Source organism: Cherax quadricarinatus, chromosome 22 (assembly GCF_038502225.1).
Source record: "Cherax quadricarinatus isolate ZL_2023a chromosome 22, ASM3850222v1, whole genome shotgun sequence".
Lineage (NCBI taxonomy): Eukaryota > Metazoa > Arthropoda > Malacostraca > Decapoda > Parastacidae > Cherax > Cherax quadricarinatus.
The window spans coordinates 5,997,433-6,015,392 of NC_091313.1; the positions used below are offsets into that span (position 1 = coordinate 5,997,433).

At 41.1% G+C, this 17,960-nt stretch overlaps 1 protein-coding gene across 1 annotated transcript in view; it reads left to right on the plus strand.

The window, feature by feature from the left end:
- The window catches only part of LOC138853106 (GDNF family receptor alpha-3-like), a 76,555-nt gene extending 58,889 nt beyond the window's left edge, over nucleotides 1-17,666 (plus strand). Inside the window, exons 5-7 of the mRNA XM_070087729.1 lie at nucleotides 4,001-4,141; nucleotides 16,516-16,717; nucleotides 17,412-17,666. Of these exons, the coding sequence (XP_069943830.1) occupies nucleotides 4,001-4,141; nucleotides 16,516-16,717; nucleotides 17,412-17,666 (598 nt within the window). The remainder of the gene's footprint in view (nucleotides 1-4,000; nucleotides 4,142-16,515; nucleotides 16,718-17,411) is intronic.
- Nucleotides 17,667-17,960: the final 294 nt, after the last annotated feature.

Sequence of the window (17,960 nt, forward strand, 5' to 3'; positions counted from 1 at the left end):
CCTTACCTGTGCGTACTCATTCCTGGCTCTGCGACTGATCTCCCTATTTTCGTGTTTTATCTGCCTTCTGTACTTTTTCCATTCTCTATTGCACTTTGTTTTTGCCTCCTTACACCGTCGGGTAAACCAGGGGCTCGTTTTGTTCTTCCCGTTGTTACTGTTGCCCTTGGGAATGAACCTTTCCACTGCCTCCTTGCATTTTGTTGTTACATATTCCATCATTTCATTTACTGGCTTTCCTGCCAGTTCTCTGTCCCACTGGACCTCCCGCAGGAAGTTCTTCAACCCTATGTAGTCCCCTCTTTTATAGTCAGGCTTTTCCCATTCAACTCCTGTTATTCTCTCCACTTGCAGCTCTGTGTGTGTGTGTGTGTGTGTGTGTGTGTGTGTGTGTGTCTGTGTGTGTGTGTGTGTGTCTGTGTGTGTGTGTGTGTGTATGTGTGTGTGTGTGTATGCGTGTGTGTGTGTGTGTGTGTGTGTGTGTATGTGTGTATGTGTGTATGTGTGTATGTGTGTATGTGTGTATGTGTGTGTGTGTGTGTGTGTGTATGTGTGTGTACGTGTGTGTATGTGTGTGTATGTGTGTGTATGTGTACTCACCTAGTTGAGGTTGCGGGGGTCGAGTCCGAGCTCCTGGCCCCACCTCTTCACTGATCGCTACTAGGTCACTCTCCCTGAGCCGTGAGCTTTATCGTACCTCTGCTTAAAGCTATGTATGGATCCTGCCTCCACTACATCGCTTCCCAAACTATTCCACTTACTGACTACTCTGTGGCTGAAGAAATACTTCCTAACATCCCTGTGATTCATCTGTGTCTTTAGCTTCCAACTGTGTCCCCTTGTTATTGTGTCCAATCTCTGGAACATGCTGTTTTTGTCCACCTTGTCAATTCCTCTCAGTATTTTGTATGTCGTTATCATGTCCCCCCTATCTCTCCTGTCCTCCAGTGTCGTCAGGTTGATTTCCCTTAACCTCTCCTCGTAGGACATACCTCTTAGCTCTGGGACTAGTCTTGTTGCAAACCTTTGCACTTTCTCTAGTTTCTTTACGTGCTTGGCTAGGTGTGGGTTCCAAACTGGTGCCGCATACTCCAATATGGGCCTAACGTATACGGTGTACAGGGTCCTGAACGATTCCTTATTAAGATGTCGGAATGCTGTTCTGAGGTTTGCTAGGCGCCCATATGCTGCAGCAGTTATTTGGTTGATGTGCGCTTCAGGAGATGTGCCTGGTGTTATACTCACCCCAAGATCTTTTTCCTTGAGTGAGGTTTGTAGTCTCTGACCCCCTAGACTGTACTCCGTCTGCGGCCTTCTTTGCCCTTCCCCAATCTTCATGACTTTGCACTTGGTGGGATTGAACTCCAGGAGCCAATTGCTGGACCAGTTCTGCAGCCTGTCCAGATCCCTTTGTAGTTCTGCCTGGTCTTCGATCGAGTGTATTCTTCTCATCAACTTCACGTCATCTGCAAACAGGGACACCTCAGAGTCTATTCCTTCCGTCATGTCGTTCACAAATACCAGTGTGTATGTGTGTATGTGTGTATGTGTGTGTGTGTGTGTGTGTGTGTGTGTGTGTGTGTGTGTGTGTGTGTGTGTGTGTGTGTGTGTGTGTACTCACCTAATTGTACTCATATAATTGTAGTTGCAGGGGTCGAGAGTCAGCTCCTGGCCCCGCCTCTTCGCTGAACGCTACCAGGTCCTCTCCCTGCTCCATGAGCTTTATCATACCTCGTCTTAAATCTATGTATGGTTCCTGCCTCCACTACATCGCTCGCCAGACTGTTCCACTTCCTGACCACTCTATGACTGAAGAAGTGCTTCGTAACATCCCTGTGACTCATCTGAGTCTTCAACTTCCAAGAGTGACTCCTTGTTTCTGTGTCCCCTCTCTGGAACATGTTGTCTCTGTTCGCCTTGTCTATTCCACGCAGTATTTTGTATGTCGTTATCATGTCTCCCCTATCCCTCCTGTCCTCCAGTGTCGTCAGGCCGATTTCCCTCAACCTTTCTACATAGGACATTCTCCTTAGTTCTGGAACTAACCTTGTCGCAAACCTTTGCACTTTCTCTAATTTCTTAATGTGCTTGACCCAGTGCAGGTTTCAAACTGGTGTTGCATACTCCAGTATGGGTCTGACGTACACGGTGTACAGTGTCTTGAAAGATTCCTTACTTATTTGTCGGAATTCTAATCTCAGGTTTGCCAGGCTCTCATATGCTGCAGCAGTCATCTGGTTGATGTGTGCTTCCGGAGACGTGTTCGGTGTTATACTCACGCCAAGATCTTTCTCCTTGAGCGAGGTTTGCAGTCGTTGGTCACCTAGCCTATACTCTGTTTACGGTCTTCTTTGCCCTTCTCCGATCTTCATGACTTTGCATTTGGCAGGGTTGAATTCGAGAAGCCAGTTGCTGGACCACGTGTCCAGCCTGTCCAGGACATTTGAAGTCCTGCCTGATCCTCATCTGATTTAATTCTCCTCGTTAACTTCACATCATCTGCGAACAGGGACATCTCTGAGTCTATCCCTTCCATCATGTCATTCACATATACCAAAAATAGCACTGGTCCTAGCACCGACCCCTCTGAGACCCCGCTCGTCGTTGCTGCCTCCCTGTCAGGTATTCTCTGATCCACTGCAGTGCCCTTCCCGTTATACGCGCCTGATCCTCTAGTTTCTGCACTAATCTCTTGTGAGGAACTGTGTCGAAGGCCTTCTTGCAGTCCAAGAAGTGTGTGTGTGTGTGTGTGTGTGTGTGTGTGTGTGTGTGTGTGTGTGTGTGTGTGTGTGTGTGTGTGTGTGTGTGTGTGTGTGTGTGTGTGTGTGTGTGTGTGTGTGTGTGTGTGTGTGTGTGTGTGTGTGTGTGTGTGACATATCTAAATAAATCAACTGGCTTTATAGTTCCTGTTGGGAAATTTCATCGATAGCAAAAAGGTCAGTTATTCTTCCTATTATTAGAAATAATAGACCCTAATTAGAAGACAATATTGTCTAGAGCTCAGCTCTTCAAAAAATAACAGAGGTAGAATTATTTATTTGGCACAGTTTTGAAAATAATTCTATTTAAAAATATGGCAAAGGTATGAAATTACGACCCGATATTTTTACCGAACTGCAGAGTAAGAACACTCGAGGGTACAGAACTAAATTACAGGACCGTATTTCAGACAGGTACAACAAACGATAAAAAGAGTGCCGTACAGTACCGTACCTCTCTCTCTTGTCTCTCTGGTGCGTATCTCTCGTGAGTTTCTCTGGTGTGTGTGTGTGTTCCTCCTGTGTGTCTCCTGTGCTTCTCTGAAGTGTCTCTCTTCTGTCTCTCTCTCCTGTGTCTCTCTCTCCTGTGTGTCTTTTGTGTCTCTTGTGTGTCTCTTTTGAGATGGTCTTTCCTGCATGTCTCTCTCTCGCCTCTCTCTTCTATGTCTCTCCTGTGTCTCTACTGTTTCGTGTTTTCTCACGTGTTTGTCTCTCCTGTGTCTGTGTGTCTGTCTGCTGCTGACCATCAATATATTAACAGCAGTCAGTCACTTTAGTTACAGTTAACATTAGTTTAATATTTTAATGCACTGAAGATCAGCACTTACGTAACAAAACAAGAATTAATTTGAAAAACGTTTGACTTTAAAGAGGGATTCATCAGGACAGCCCTTCGCCTCAGGCAAAGTTTCACTGGTACAACGTTTCTCGCCAAGGCAACGTTTCGTTCAAAATGAAACCTCTTTCAAGCTTAGTCAAGCTTAGAGCGAAACGTTACCCCAGTCCCCTATATTTTTCTGGCACTTTTGTGTGTGTGTGTGTGTGTATGTGTGTGTATGTGTGTGTGTGTGTGTGTGTGTGTGTGTGTGTGTGTGTGTGTGTGTGTGTGTGTGTGTGTGTGTGTGTGTGTGTGTGTGAGTGTATCTGCCATGTTGCCCAGGCGAGTCATTCCGCGCTGAACTGTAATATTCTCGACTCTTTTATTTTCCGTTGCTGTTGCCGTCGTCTGATGGCGGCCATAGAGACGCGACGAAGGAGGGGCAAACGGAGTGCTCGCGCGCCCAGCGGCGCCTCCACCCGCCGTGCGCACACATGTCAGCCTCGGTGTCAGCGCGTCAGTGTCACAATCTGGGTCGGGACTGTCGCTCTGACCGCGTCTGCAGGTAACACTAACACTGGTGCCCAGTGTTCAGGCTTTCCATATAGATTCTGAGTAATGGGACACGTGCGCAGCGAATGCTGCTACGTGTCGCTCTTCAGGAGATTTGTTATTTTGTTGCAGCGAAACGTAGCTGGAATAAAATGTCTCACTACTTGTGCATGTATTCTTTTACTTTACGTATATATTGTCGGAAATTCTACCGACATTACACACACACACACACACACACACACACACACACACACACACACACACACACACACATATATATATATATATATATATATATATATATATATATATATATATATATATATATATATATATATATATATATATATATATATATATATATATATATATATATATATATATATGTCGTGCCGAATATGTAAAACTGGTCAATTAGCAAGAACTCATTTAAAATTAAGTCCTTTCTGAAATTTTTTTTTATATTTTTAAAGATATAATTTTTTCATTAATGTTAATGTAAATTTTTTTAATTTTGCACCAAAAGAATCTTAGAAAACTTACCTAACCTTATTATAACAAGAACAATTTATTTTAGCCTAACCCAACTAAATATATTTTAGATTTGTTTACAATAATTTAATACTAAACAAACACAGTGAAATATATTTTTTTCGATAGGTTCAGAATTATTTTGGCGAAATTATTGCATACACAAATTTTCGCTTGTCCTATATGGCAGGATGAGCGTTGCTATTTTAAGCAAAGATTGCAAATTCTGCTTATTCGGCACGACATATATATATATATATATATATATATATATATATATATATATATATATATATATATATATATATATATATATATATATATATGCAAAACAACCACTCTGAAAGAATAGAGAAATTCCAAGCGCTTTCGTGACTACTCACATTATCAAGGAACTATGAAAGTGAAGCATCCAAGGAAGCTATATAAGGGGTCGGCCAGCACCTCACTATCAGATCCCACAACGGTTAAACACGTGACGCGCGGCGAGCCAACTTGGACAGGTCCTTTGCAAAACTCACCCCCAAGCTATTTATTTGTCCAGTGTATTATTAAATTCTACCCAAATTCTATTAATTATAAATGGATCTAATTTATATAAACCAAAGGAAATATTCATATTATTGTCAAAACTGCTTTTTATGAAACAAGATTCAATTATATTCCTGTCGACCATGGACTTGCTTGATACTACTTTCTCAACTTTTTGAAAATCAATTGGATGGTTAAAATCTCTTACATGAATAAATAGAGCATTGGAATCTTGTCCAGTTCTAATGCTATATTTATGTTGTTTTAATCTTAGTTCGAGATTTTTACCAGTTTGACCGTAATAAACTTTATCGCAAATTTTACAAGGAATCTTATAGACACATCCATCAGCATTTTGGGGGGAATTCTTAATCAAAAGTTTCTTTACTGTGTCAAGATTTTTGAATACAACTTTAATATTAAAAGTCTTAAGAAGAGAAGGCATATCAACCAAGTTTTCATGGTAAGGGAGAACCAACATATTTTTAGTTGAATAAGGCTGGTTGCCCTTTTTTGGATTATAAAAAGTGTTCCTAGCAACTTTAAAAGATTTATCAATTACATTTCTTGGGTATTTTAAATCATTACCAATTTCATAAATTTTGGATATTTCCTCATCTATGAACTTAGGACTACAAATTCGTAAAGCTCTCAAAAACATTGATGAGAAAACAGACAGTTTGACTCTATCTTGATGCGAGGAATAATAGTGGACATAGGAACAGTTATTTGTAGGTTTTCTGTAAATTTTAAATTTGAATTCATTATTACCCTTAATAATTAAAACATCTAGAAAAGGCAATGAGTTATTTTCTTCAAACTCAACAGTAAAGTTTATAGAATGGGCTAAGCTATTTAATTTTCCAAGAAAATGGTGTATATCTACATTTTTGGGCATAAGACACAAAATATCATCAACATATCTGAACCATTTAGCTCTATTAGGGAGGATTGTGTTAAGCAACCTTGTTTCAAAAAATTCCATGTATAGGTTACTAAGAACAGGTGAAAGAGGATTTCCCATTGCCATACCAAACTTCTGAGTGTAAAACTTATCATTAAATACAAATTTTGCATCAACAATGCAAAGTTTAATAAGTTTAATGATAGTAGGAACTGGCAATGGTAAATCATAGTTAACGAGTTCTTCAGATAAGAAACTTAATAAATCATCAACAGGAACTTTCGTAAACAAGGAAGTAACATCAAAACTAACCATGTTAAAATCATTTAAGTCAGTCAAGGAGTTTAATTTATCAACCAAGTCTATGTTGTTTTTAACATTAAAGTTAGAAATTTTGCCAACAATAGGGCTCAAAATATCGACAAGCCATTTGGATAATTTATATGAAACTGACCCTAATAATGAATTCAAATTTAAAATTTACAGAAAACCTACAAATAACTGTTCCTATGTCCACTATTATTCCTCGCATTAAGATAGAGTCAAACTGTCTGTTTTCTCATCAATGTTTTTGAGAGCTTTACGAATTTGTAGTCCTGAGTTCATAGATGAGGAAATATCCAAAATTTATGAAATAGGTAATGATTTAAAATACCCAAGAAATGTAATTGATAAATCTTTTAAAGTTGCTAGGAACACTTTTTATAATCCAAAAAAGGGCAACCAGCCTTATTCAACTAAAAATATGTTGGTTCTCCCTTACCATGAAAACTTGGTTGATATGCCTTCTCTTCTTAAGACTTTTAATATTAAAGTTGTATTCAAAAATCTTGACACAGTAAAAAAACTTTTGATTAAGAATTCCCCCCAAAATGCTGATGGATGTGTCTATAAGATTCCTTGTAAAATTTGCGATAAAGTTTATTACGGTCAAACTGGTAAAAATCTCGAACTAAGATTAAAACAACATAAATATAGCATTAGAACTGGACAAGATTCCAATGCTCTATTTATTCATGTAAGAGATTTTAACCATCCAATTGATTTTCAAAAAGTTGAGTAAGTAGTATCAAGCAAGTCCATGGTCGACAGGAATATAATTGAATCTTGTTTCATAAAAAGCAGTTTTGACAATAATATGAATATTTCCTTTGGTTTATATAAATTAGATCCATTTATAATTAATAGAATTTGGGTAGAATTTAATAATACACTGGACAAATAAATAGCTTGGGGGTGAGTTTTGCAAAGGACCTGTCCAAGTTGGCTCGCCGCGCGTCACGTGTTTAACCGTTGTGGGATCTGATAGTGAGGTGCTGGCCGACCCCTTATATAGCTTCCTTGGATGCTTCACTTTCATAGTTCCTTGATAATGTGAGTAGTCACGAAAGCGCTTGGAATTTCTCTATTCTTTCAGAGTGGTTGTTTTGCATATTTTGAAATCACCTGTTTACTGTGATCTTATTGCATATATATATATATATATATATATATATATATATATATATATATATATATATATATATATATATATATATATATATTTATATATATACATAATATATATATATATATATATATATATATATATATATTTATATATATACATAATATATATATATATATATATATATATATATATATATATATATATATATATATATATATATATATATTATATATACCTAGGTAGTAGGTTGGTAGACAGCAACCGCCCAGGGAGGTACTACCGTCCTGCCAAGTGAGTGTAAAACGAAAGCCTGTAATTGTTTTACATGATGGTAGGATTGCTGGTGTCCTTTTTTCTGTCTCATGAACATGCAAGATTTCAGGTACGTCTTGCTACTTCTACTTACACTTAGGTCACACTACACATACATGTACAAGCACATATATACACACCCCTCTGGGTTTTCTTCTATTTTCTTTCTAGTTCTTATTCTTGTTTATTTCCTCTTATCTCCATGGGGAAGTGGAACAGAATTCTTCCTCCGTAAGCCATGCGTGTTGTAAGAGGCAACTAAAATGCCGGGAGCAAGGGGCTAGTAACCTCTTCTCCTGTATATATTACTAAATGTAAAAGGAGAAACTTTCGTTTTTCCTTTTGGGCCACCCCGCCTCGGTGGGATACGGCCGGTGTGTTGAAAGAAAGAAAGATATATATATATATATATATATATATATATATATATATATATATATATATATATATAAGCAATCAAATCAGGTATATAGGAAAGAAGTAACGGTAAAGTTGGCCCATCAGCAGTAGAATATAAGACTTGAGGAGTACTAGAGTACGTATGTCGGCTGAAGCTCGGTCTCCACCAGTCAACTTGCACATCATCCTTCTCCTCTCTCTCTCTCTCTCTCTGCCTAGCTGTCCATCTACCCTCTCTCTTCCTCTTCATCTTCCATTCATCTTCCTTCTCCTCCTTCTCCTCCTTCTCCTCCTCCCTCCCCCTCTCCCCCCTAGCCATACACCCCACCCCACCCCAACCTCACCCCATCCCATAACCCAGGCACTAAACCACACTTTCTCTACTCCCTCCCCCCCTCTCTCTCTCTCCCTCTCTCGCCCCTCCCTCCCTCTTACTCTTCTACCTTCTATTCTCTTTCTCTCCCCCTCTCCTTCCCCACATCTCTCTCCCCCTCTGCCATCTCCACGTATGCACACACGCACACGAACATACACACACGCCCACACAAGCACATACGTACCCACGCACCCTCCTCCCACTTCATATCCTTCTCCTCCCTCCCTACCTCCCCTCCCTTTTCCTCTCTACAATAAACACCGATCTTCACACATGCACACACTCTGAAAATACATAAGCTTCTTTCTGTGGTATATTACATAAGCTTTTTTCTGTGTAAAAAAAAAAATGGGTTACCCAAGAGGGCGGAGAACCAGGGGTCTGGTGGATGAAACTGACAGGGAAGATTGGGAGTTAGAGCTCAAGAAAAGGGAGGAAGAATGGGGAAGGAAGCTAGAAGAGCTTGGCAAGAAAGACACATATGCAACAGTTAGGTATCTTTATTTTGAAACGTTTCGCCTACACAGTAGGCTTCTTCAGTCGAGTACAGAAAAGTTGATAGAAGCAGAAGATACTTGAAGACGATGTAATCAGTCCATCACCCTTAAAGTTTTGAGGTGGTCAGTCCCTCAGTCTGGAGAAGAGCATTGTTCCGTTGTCTGAAACAATATGAAGTTGAAGTGACAGAATCGGGCCTTATATAGTGCCAGGAGGTGAGACGTAGGTTGATTTGGGAGGGCAGGTCCTTCTCAAACCCAGCCGTTCTCACTAGTAGAGGTTGTCGAAGTAGATGGTCTGTACCAAGATACCCTTGTGTTGCAGTGTCTGACAGAATGAACATTAAAATGGTATAAAATACCGACAGATTGTTAGGTAAGACACATATGCAACAGTTAGGTATCTTTATTTTGAAACGTTTCGCCTACACAGTAGGCTTCTTCAGTCGAGTACAGAAAAGTTGATAGAAGCAGAAGATACTTGAAGACGATGTAATCAGTCCATCACCCTTAAAGTTTTGAGGTGGTCAGTCCCTCAGTCTGGAGAAGAGCATTGTTCCGTTGTCTGAAACAATATGAAGTTGAAGTGACAGAATCGGGCCTTATATAGTGCCAGGAGGTGAGACGTAGGTTGATTTGGGAGGGCAGGTCCTTCTCAAACCCAGCCGTTCTCACTAGTAGAGGTTGTCGAAGTAGATGGTCTGTACCAAGATACCCTTGTGTTGCAGTGTCTGACAGAATGAACATTAAAATGGTATAAAATACCGACAGATTGTTAGGTAAGACACATATGCAACAGTTAGGTATCTTTATGGGTGATGGACTGATTACATCGTCTTCAAGTATCTTCTGCTTCTATCAACTTTTCTGTACTCGACTGAAGAAGCCTACTGTGTAGGCGAAACGTTTCAAAATAAAGATACCTAACTGTTGCATATGTGTCTTACCTAACAATCTGTCGGTATTTTATACCATTTTAATGTTCATTCTGTCAGACACTGCAACACAAGGGTATCTTGGTACAGACCATCTACTTCGACAACCTCTACTAGTGAGAACGGCTGGGTTTGAGAAGGACCTGCCCTCCCAAATCAACCTACGTCTCACCTCCTGGGACTATATAAGGCCCGATTCTGTCACTTCAACTTCATATTGTTTCAGACAACGGAACAATGCTCTTCTCCAGACTGAGGGACTGACCACCTCAAAACTTTAAGGGTGATGGACTGATTACATCGTCTTCAAGTATCTTCTGCTTCTATCAACTTTTCTGTACTCGACTGAAGAAGCCTACTGTGTAGGCGAAACGTTTCAAAATAAAGATACCTAACTGTTGCATATGTGTCTTACCTAACAATCTGTCGGTATTTTATACCATTTTAATGTTCATTCTGTCAGACACTGCAACACAAGGGTATCTTGGTACAGACCATCTACTTCGACAACCTCTACTAGTGAGAACGGCTGGGTTTGAGAAGGACCTGCCCTCCCAAATCAACCTACGTCTCACCTCCTGGCACTATATAAGGCCCGATTCTGTCACTTCAACTTCATATTGTTTCAGACAACGGAACAATGCTCTTCTCCAGACTGAGGGACTGACCACCTCAAAACTTTAAGGGTGATGGACTGATTACATCGTCTTCAAGTATCTTCTGCTTCTATCAACTTTTCTGTACTCGACTGAAGAAGCCTACTGTGTAGGCGAAATGTTTCAAAATAAAGATACCTAACTGTTGCATATGTGTCTTACCTAACAATCTGTCGGTATTTTATACCATTTTAATGTTCATTCAGCTTGGCAAGAAAATGGAGGAGAGGATAGCCGAAGTGAGCAGGAAGGGGGGGGGGGCTACAAGTCTTAGCAGCAGAATCTAAGATACAGTGCTTAGAAGAGGAACTAAAAAAACCTTTAACAGATTAAAGAGACAAATTAGAGTACAGACATGACATCAGGAATTTCTATATCAGTCACAGATTGTAGGGAGAAGGGCAGGGATTGAAGGCAGGAACATTTCAATGGAAGGAACTAGAACACCTCAGAGGATGCAAAGGGAAACACCTTGGGAGGATGAAAAGAAAACAGAAAGAGGAAAAAGCAATTGAAGGTATCATGAAAACAATAGGTGTGGGCGACATGACTCAGGTGACAAATTTTCGGAGAATTGAGTGGTTTGTGAGTGGAAGGAAACGGCCTGTCAATGTAATTCTGAAGGCAGAATCAGCTCGAACCAGGATCCTGCAGAAGAAAGCATGACTGAGGGACAAACCAGAGTACTGGAGAGTGTACCTCGATTGCGACAGAACACAAGAAGAAAGGACGATATTGAAAGAGAAGGTACAAAGACGAAAGGATGAATGAGAGGCAATGATGAAGATGAGCAAACCCAGACCCAGGTGGAAGGGCAAACACACCCTCCAGAAACACCCACAAAAGGACTCCAGCCACGACATCCCCAATGCAACTGAAAAATCTAAACCAAAACCAACACACTGTTCCTTCTGTCCCCACCCCCACACCACAACCCCCACCCATACAGCAGCCCCCTATGGGCACTCTGCCCCCACCCCTCTCATCACCAACCCCACCCATACTGCAACCCCCTATAGGCCCCCTCCAGGGCTCCCGCTCCCCCTACCCCAATATTCTCCCAGGACTACAGTGTTAGAAAAAAAAACTGAAGGTTTGGTACACGAACGCAAATGGAATAACGAATAAATACGAGGAGTGGTATGAAAGAATCAAGGAGAAGTCCCCAGACATCATAGCAGTCACAGAAACGAAACTCACTGAGACAATAACAGATGAAACCTTCCCACCAGGATATCAGATCCTCAGGAAAGATAGAAGGAGCAGAGGGGGGGAGGGGTTGCACTGATCATAAAAAACCGATGGGGACTTGAGGAAATGGAAGGAATGGACGAGAATTTAGAGAGGGACTACATAGTAGGTACAATTCAGTCTGGGGAACATAAGGTAATCATTGGAATGATGTATAACCCACCACAGATCTGCAGTAGGCCAAGAGAGGCATATGAAGAGAACAACAGAGCGATGGCGGACACACTGGCTGAGGTGGCAAGAAGAGCTCACTAGAGCAGAGTAAAGTTACTGGTTTTGGGCGATTTCAACCACAGGGAGCCACATGGGGGTCCTGAAACATGGAGAGCCAAGAGGATGGATGTGGTACTGGAAAACCTCATGCATCAACATGGCAGGGACACTGCCAGAGAGAGAGGGGAGGTTGAACCAGCAAGACTGGACCTTGTGTTCACCCTGAGCAGTTCAGACATTGAGCACATTACATATGAGAGGCCCCTTGGAGCTAGTGATCACGTGGTTCTGAGCTGTGATTACATAGTAGAGTTACAAGTGGAGAGGGTAATAGGAGTTGAATGGGAAAAGCCAAACTATATAAGGGGGGGGAATACAGAGGCATGAGGAACTTCCTGCAGAAGGTTCAGTGGGACAGAGAATTGGTAGGAAAGTCAGCAAACGAAATGATGGAATATGTAACAACAAAATGCAAGGAGGCAGAAGAAAAGTTTGTTCCCAAGGGCAACAGAAATAATGGGAAGATCAAAGCGAGTCCTTGTTTTGCCCGAAGGTGTAGGGAGGCAAACACTAAGTGCACTAGAGAATGGAAAAGGTACAGAAGGCAAAGGACCCAAGAAAATAAGGAGATTAGTTGAAGAGCCTGAAACGAGTATGCACAGATGAGGAGGGAGGCCCAGCGACAGTACGAAAACGACATAGCATCGAAAGTCAAGTCTTACCTGAAATGGCTGTATAGCCACATTAGGAGGAAGACAACAGTTAAAGACCAAGTGATCAGACTGAGGAAAGAAGGTGGGGAACTCACAAGAAATGATCAAGAGGTATGTGAGGAGCTCAACACAAGATTTAAGGAAGTATTTACAGTGGAAACAGGAAGTACTCTGGGAAGACAGAACAGAGGGGGACACCAACAACGAATATACCAACAAGTGTTGGATGACATATACACAACTGAGGAGGAGGTGAAGAACCTACTAAGTGACCTTGATACCTCAAAGGCAATGGGATCGGACATCTCCCCGTGGGTCCTTAGAGAGAGAGCAGAAACGCTGTGTGTGCCATTAACAACAATCATCAACACATACCTTGAAACTGGACAACTACCTGAGGTATGGAAGACGGCAAATGTAGTTCCCATTTTTAAAAAAGGAGACAGAAAAGAGGCACTGAACTATTGCCCAGTGTCACTGACGTGTATAGTATGCAAAGCCATGGAGAAGATTATCAGGAGAAGAGCGGTGGAGCACCTGGAACGGAACAAGAGTATAAACGACAACCAGCACGGATCCATGGAAGGCAAATCCTGTGTCACAAACCTTCTGGAGTTTCATGATAAAGTAACAGAAGTAGACATGAGAGAGAGGGGTGGGTTGATTGCATTTTCTTGGACTGCAAGAAGGCCTTCGACACAGTTCCTCAAAAGATTAGTGCAGAAGCTGAAGGATCAGGCGCATATAACAGGAAGGGCACTGCAGTGGATCAGAGAATACCTGACAGGGAGGCAACAACGAGTCATGGTATGTGATGAGGTATCACAGTGGGCACCTGTGACGAGCGGGGTCCCACAGGGGTCAGTCCTAGGACCAGTGCTATTTTTGGTATATGTGAATGAAATGATGGAAGCGATAGACTCAGAAGTGTCCCTGTTCGCAGATGATATGAAGTTAATGAGGAGAATTAAATCAGATGAGGATCAGGCAAGACTTCAAAGAGACCTCGACAGGCTGGACACCTGGTCCAGCAACTTGCTGCTCGAATTTGACCCCGCCAAATGCAAAGTCATGAAGATCGGGAAAGGGCACAGAAGACTGCTGACAGAGAATAGGCTCGGTGGCCAAAGACTGCAAACCTCATCAAGGAAAAAGATCTTGGGGTGAGTATAACACCGAACACGTCTCCGGAAGCACACATCAACCAGATAACTGCTGCAGTATATAGGCGCCTGGCAAACCTGAGAATAGCGTTCCGATACTTTAGTAAGGAATCGTTCAAAACACTGAACACCGTGTACGTCAGGCCCATGCTGGAGTATGCAGCACCAATTTAGAACCCACACCGGGTCAAGCGTAAGGTTAGTTCCAGAGCTATGGGGAATGACTTATGAAGAAAGGTTAAGGGAAATCGGCCTGACGACACTGGAGGACAGGAGGGTCAGGGGAGGCATGATAACGACATTCAAAATACTGCGTGGAATAGACAAGGTGGACAGAGACAGGATGTTCCAGAGAGGGGACACAGAAACAAGGGGTCACACTTGGAAGTTGGAGACTCAGATGATTCAGAGGAATGTTAGGAAATATTTCTTCAGTCATAGAGTAGTCAGGAAGTGGAATAGTCTGGCAAGTGAGGTGGTGGATGCAGAAACCATACATAGCTTTTAGATAAGGTATGATAATGCTCATGGAGCAGGGAGTGAAATAGAGGACCTAGTAGCCTTCAGTGAAGAGGCGGGGCCAGGAGCTGAGTCTCGACCCCTGCAACCACAATTAGGTGAGTACACATCCACGTCTCTCTTATTGAACGAGTATGTTCATGTTCAGATTACTCTAACTTAAGTTCATCAAATTCTTAAGTGACGGGAAGCCTTACATTTACGCAGGCTTCAGATTTACTATTTATTGGTCATTTATCTTCCTTGAACATTTGTGACATTTCAGACGAAATTTGTTCATTAATTGTAACCGATTACCTTATCTTCTCTTGCTTGTTGTAACCGATTACCTTATCTTCTCTTGCCTGTTGTAACCGATTACCTTATCTTCTCTTGCTTGTTGTAACCGATTACCTTATCTTCTCTTGCTTCATGTTCTTACGTTACATCAGTCATTTAGGATCTTTGATATTAATTATATGATTCTCTGTGGTAAATTAGACTTATGTGCAAAACACTTGGGTATTTTTATTAAGGAAACGTTTCGCCACACAGTGGCTTCATCAGTCCTATACAAAGATGAATTTTGGAGATCAGAAGGAATTTAATGTAATCAGTCCCTCAGGCTGGAGTCGATGTAACCAGTCCATCAGTCTTGAATTGACTGATGGACTGATAACATCAACTCCGGGCTGAGGGACTGATTACCTCAAACTCCTTCTGATCTTCACCATTCTTCTTTGTATGGACTGATGAAGTCACTGTGTGGCGAAACGTTTCCACAATAAAGATACCCAAGTGTTGCATATATGTCTAATTTATCAACTTGTCGCTTATATGAACAATTTATCTACACGATTCTCTGTACCTATGAAATTAAGAACATAAAAAATAATATTAATTTCAGTCCTCTAAATGAGAATGTCGAGTCACAATGAATGTTTCTTCTAAATTTTGATAAACATTTGAGGAAGATAACTGACCAATTAGACTTGATTAATCGGCTTTAAGCTTGATTAATTTAAGTTCACCTAACATATATAGCGCATTTAGAGAAATTATATTAAGCATATAGAATAAAAAACCACGCTGTCTGTAGGACGAGATTCAAACTGAGAATCTCTGTGTTAACAACGCTGTTTGAAGAGAGATAAATTGACTAATGAGAGAGTGTTTAACAGCTCTGAAACATACTTCTCTTTATTCTCTGTGTCATATTCTTCGTCATCATCACCCTATGTGTGTCCTCCTCACATCACCAATTCACTTATCTTCCTTCTCAGTGTCATTAGTGTGATATTACTCATCATCCCCTGCGTCATCCTCCTTTCCTCCCGAGTCATCTTCCTTTCCACCTCTCATGTCGTTGTCCTGTGTCATATTCCTCCACTTCACCAAGAGTGCACAAAGAGCATGCATAACCACCTTTAGCAACCACTAACACTAACAAACACCAATCATGAAAATAAGCTAATTATAATCACCACTATCACTATCTACAAATCATACCACGGGTGGGGATAGAACCCGCCATCAGAGAGTCTCAAAACTCCAGACCGTCGTTCTATCCCCGCTCGTGCTATGGTTTGTTTGTAATCGTGTCATTACGATTTCGTGAGTCATATCACTATCTACCACTAGCACCAACTAACAACCACCTTCAGCAACCATTAACCACACGTACAGGTAAGGGTACCACGAACTGGCAAGATACTGGCAAGTGCGTGGGTTAGTACCAAGGATTTACTAAAGCCATGCTTGATCACCAGTAACTACAATTAACAGTAACTATCACTAACGACCAGAAATGACTACCAACACAGCAAAAATGACTACTCACACAGGTACAGGCTGCAGTATTATGAACTGTCGTTTGTGGCAGACGCCACCACTAACTACTGTAAATGCCGCTATCAGCCACCACTAATTACTCTTAACAATTTCTAACCACACAGGTACAGACTGGAGCACTACGAACTGTCGTGTGCGGCAGATACCATGACTGGGAGGTGTGCAGGTCAGCACCAAGAGTGCACTAAGGCTATGCTGGGACTCCTGGGCACTGACCTCCACACCAATTGTGTGTGTAAGGGCAGCGCCTTCCAAGACATTAACCAGTGTCTTGCCTGGAAGCGTCTCCTCTGGGGCAACCCTTGTGTAGGTCAGTATTAACCATTGTTATTGACTGTTCTTGAAGAACATTAAATCTTCATCTAGCTTCTTGTGCAGGTCAGTAATAACTATTGTTATTGACTGTTCAAGAAGAACGTCAACTAGGTCTTCACTTAGCTTCTTGTATAGGTCAGTAATAACCATTGTTATTGATTGTTCTTGAAGAACATCAACTAGTCTTCACCTAGCTTCTCGTGTAGGTCATTATTAACCATTGTTATTTTTTGCAAAAACAAAGAAACAACATCACAGATTTTGTAAAACAAGCTTACCTTATTTATTTTGGAGTGGCGCTTGGAGAACAAGACAAGTCTTGGGCTCCTCATATAGTTTGCAAAACCTGTGTAGAATGCTTACGACAGTAGAAAAATAGGCAAGAAAAAGTTTAAATTTCGGTGTGCCTATGGTGTAGATAGAGTCGAAAAACCACCACGACGATTGTTATTTCTGTGTGGTGAATGTGAAAGGTTACAATCGATACAAGAAAGTCAAGTGGGAATGTTCTAATTTGGAGTCAGCAAGGAGACCTGTGCCACACAGTGAAGACGTTCCCATACCAGTGTTTACAACACTACCTAACCTTCCGTTGTCAGATGTTGAAGAAACTCAGGGTTTAGGATGTACCACAGGTGATAACAGTGGAAGTTAATATGAAGTTAGCATTTCAATACCCCAGCAGTTCTTCCAAGAACAACTCAATGATCTGATGCTTGACTTCAATCTGTCGAAGCAAGCATCTGAACTTTTAGTATCCAGACTACAAGAAAAGAACTATCTACAACAAGAAGTTAAAATAACAGCTTATAGGACAAGAAAGGTTGAACTCCTTCCTTACTTCACCAAGATCAAGAACTTCTATATTTTAATAACATCCTTGGACTTCTTCTTCGAATGGAACTTGAATATCGATCAGGAGATTGGCCGCTGTTTATAGACAGCTCCATAAGAAGCTTGAAATGTGTCTTATTGAACAATGGTAGCCAATATGCATCTCTTCCAATTCCTCATTCAACAAAACTGTGCTGATGACCAACATAGAAGAAAATCGTACAAAGAACGTTTTAATATGCAGTAATTAGTGATATCTGCATTATCTTATTATGTTAATCTTTTATTATACAGAATGAAGTGCTAGTGTGTGTATAACATGATCTGACTTTTGTATGATCTAAAAAATAATTTCAGTGCGATTTGTATGTTAGCCCCGTCTGATAAATATATTTTTCAA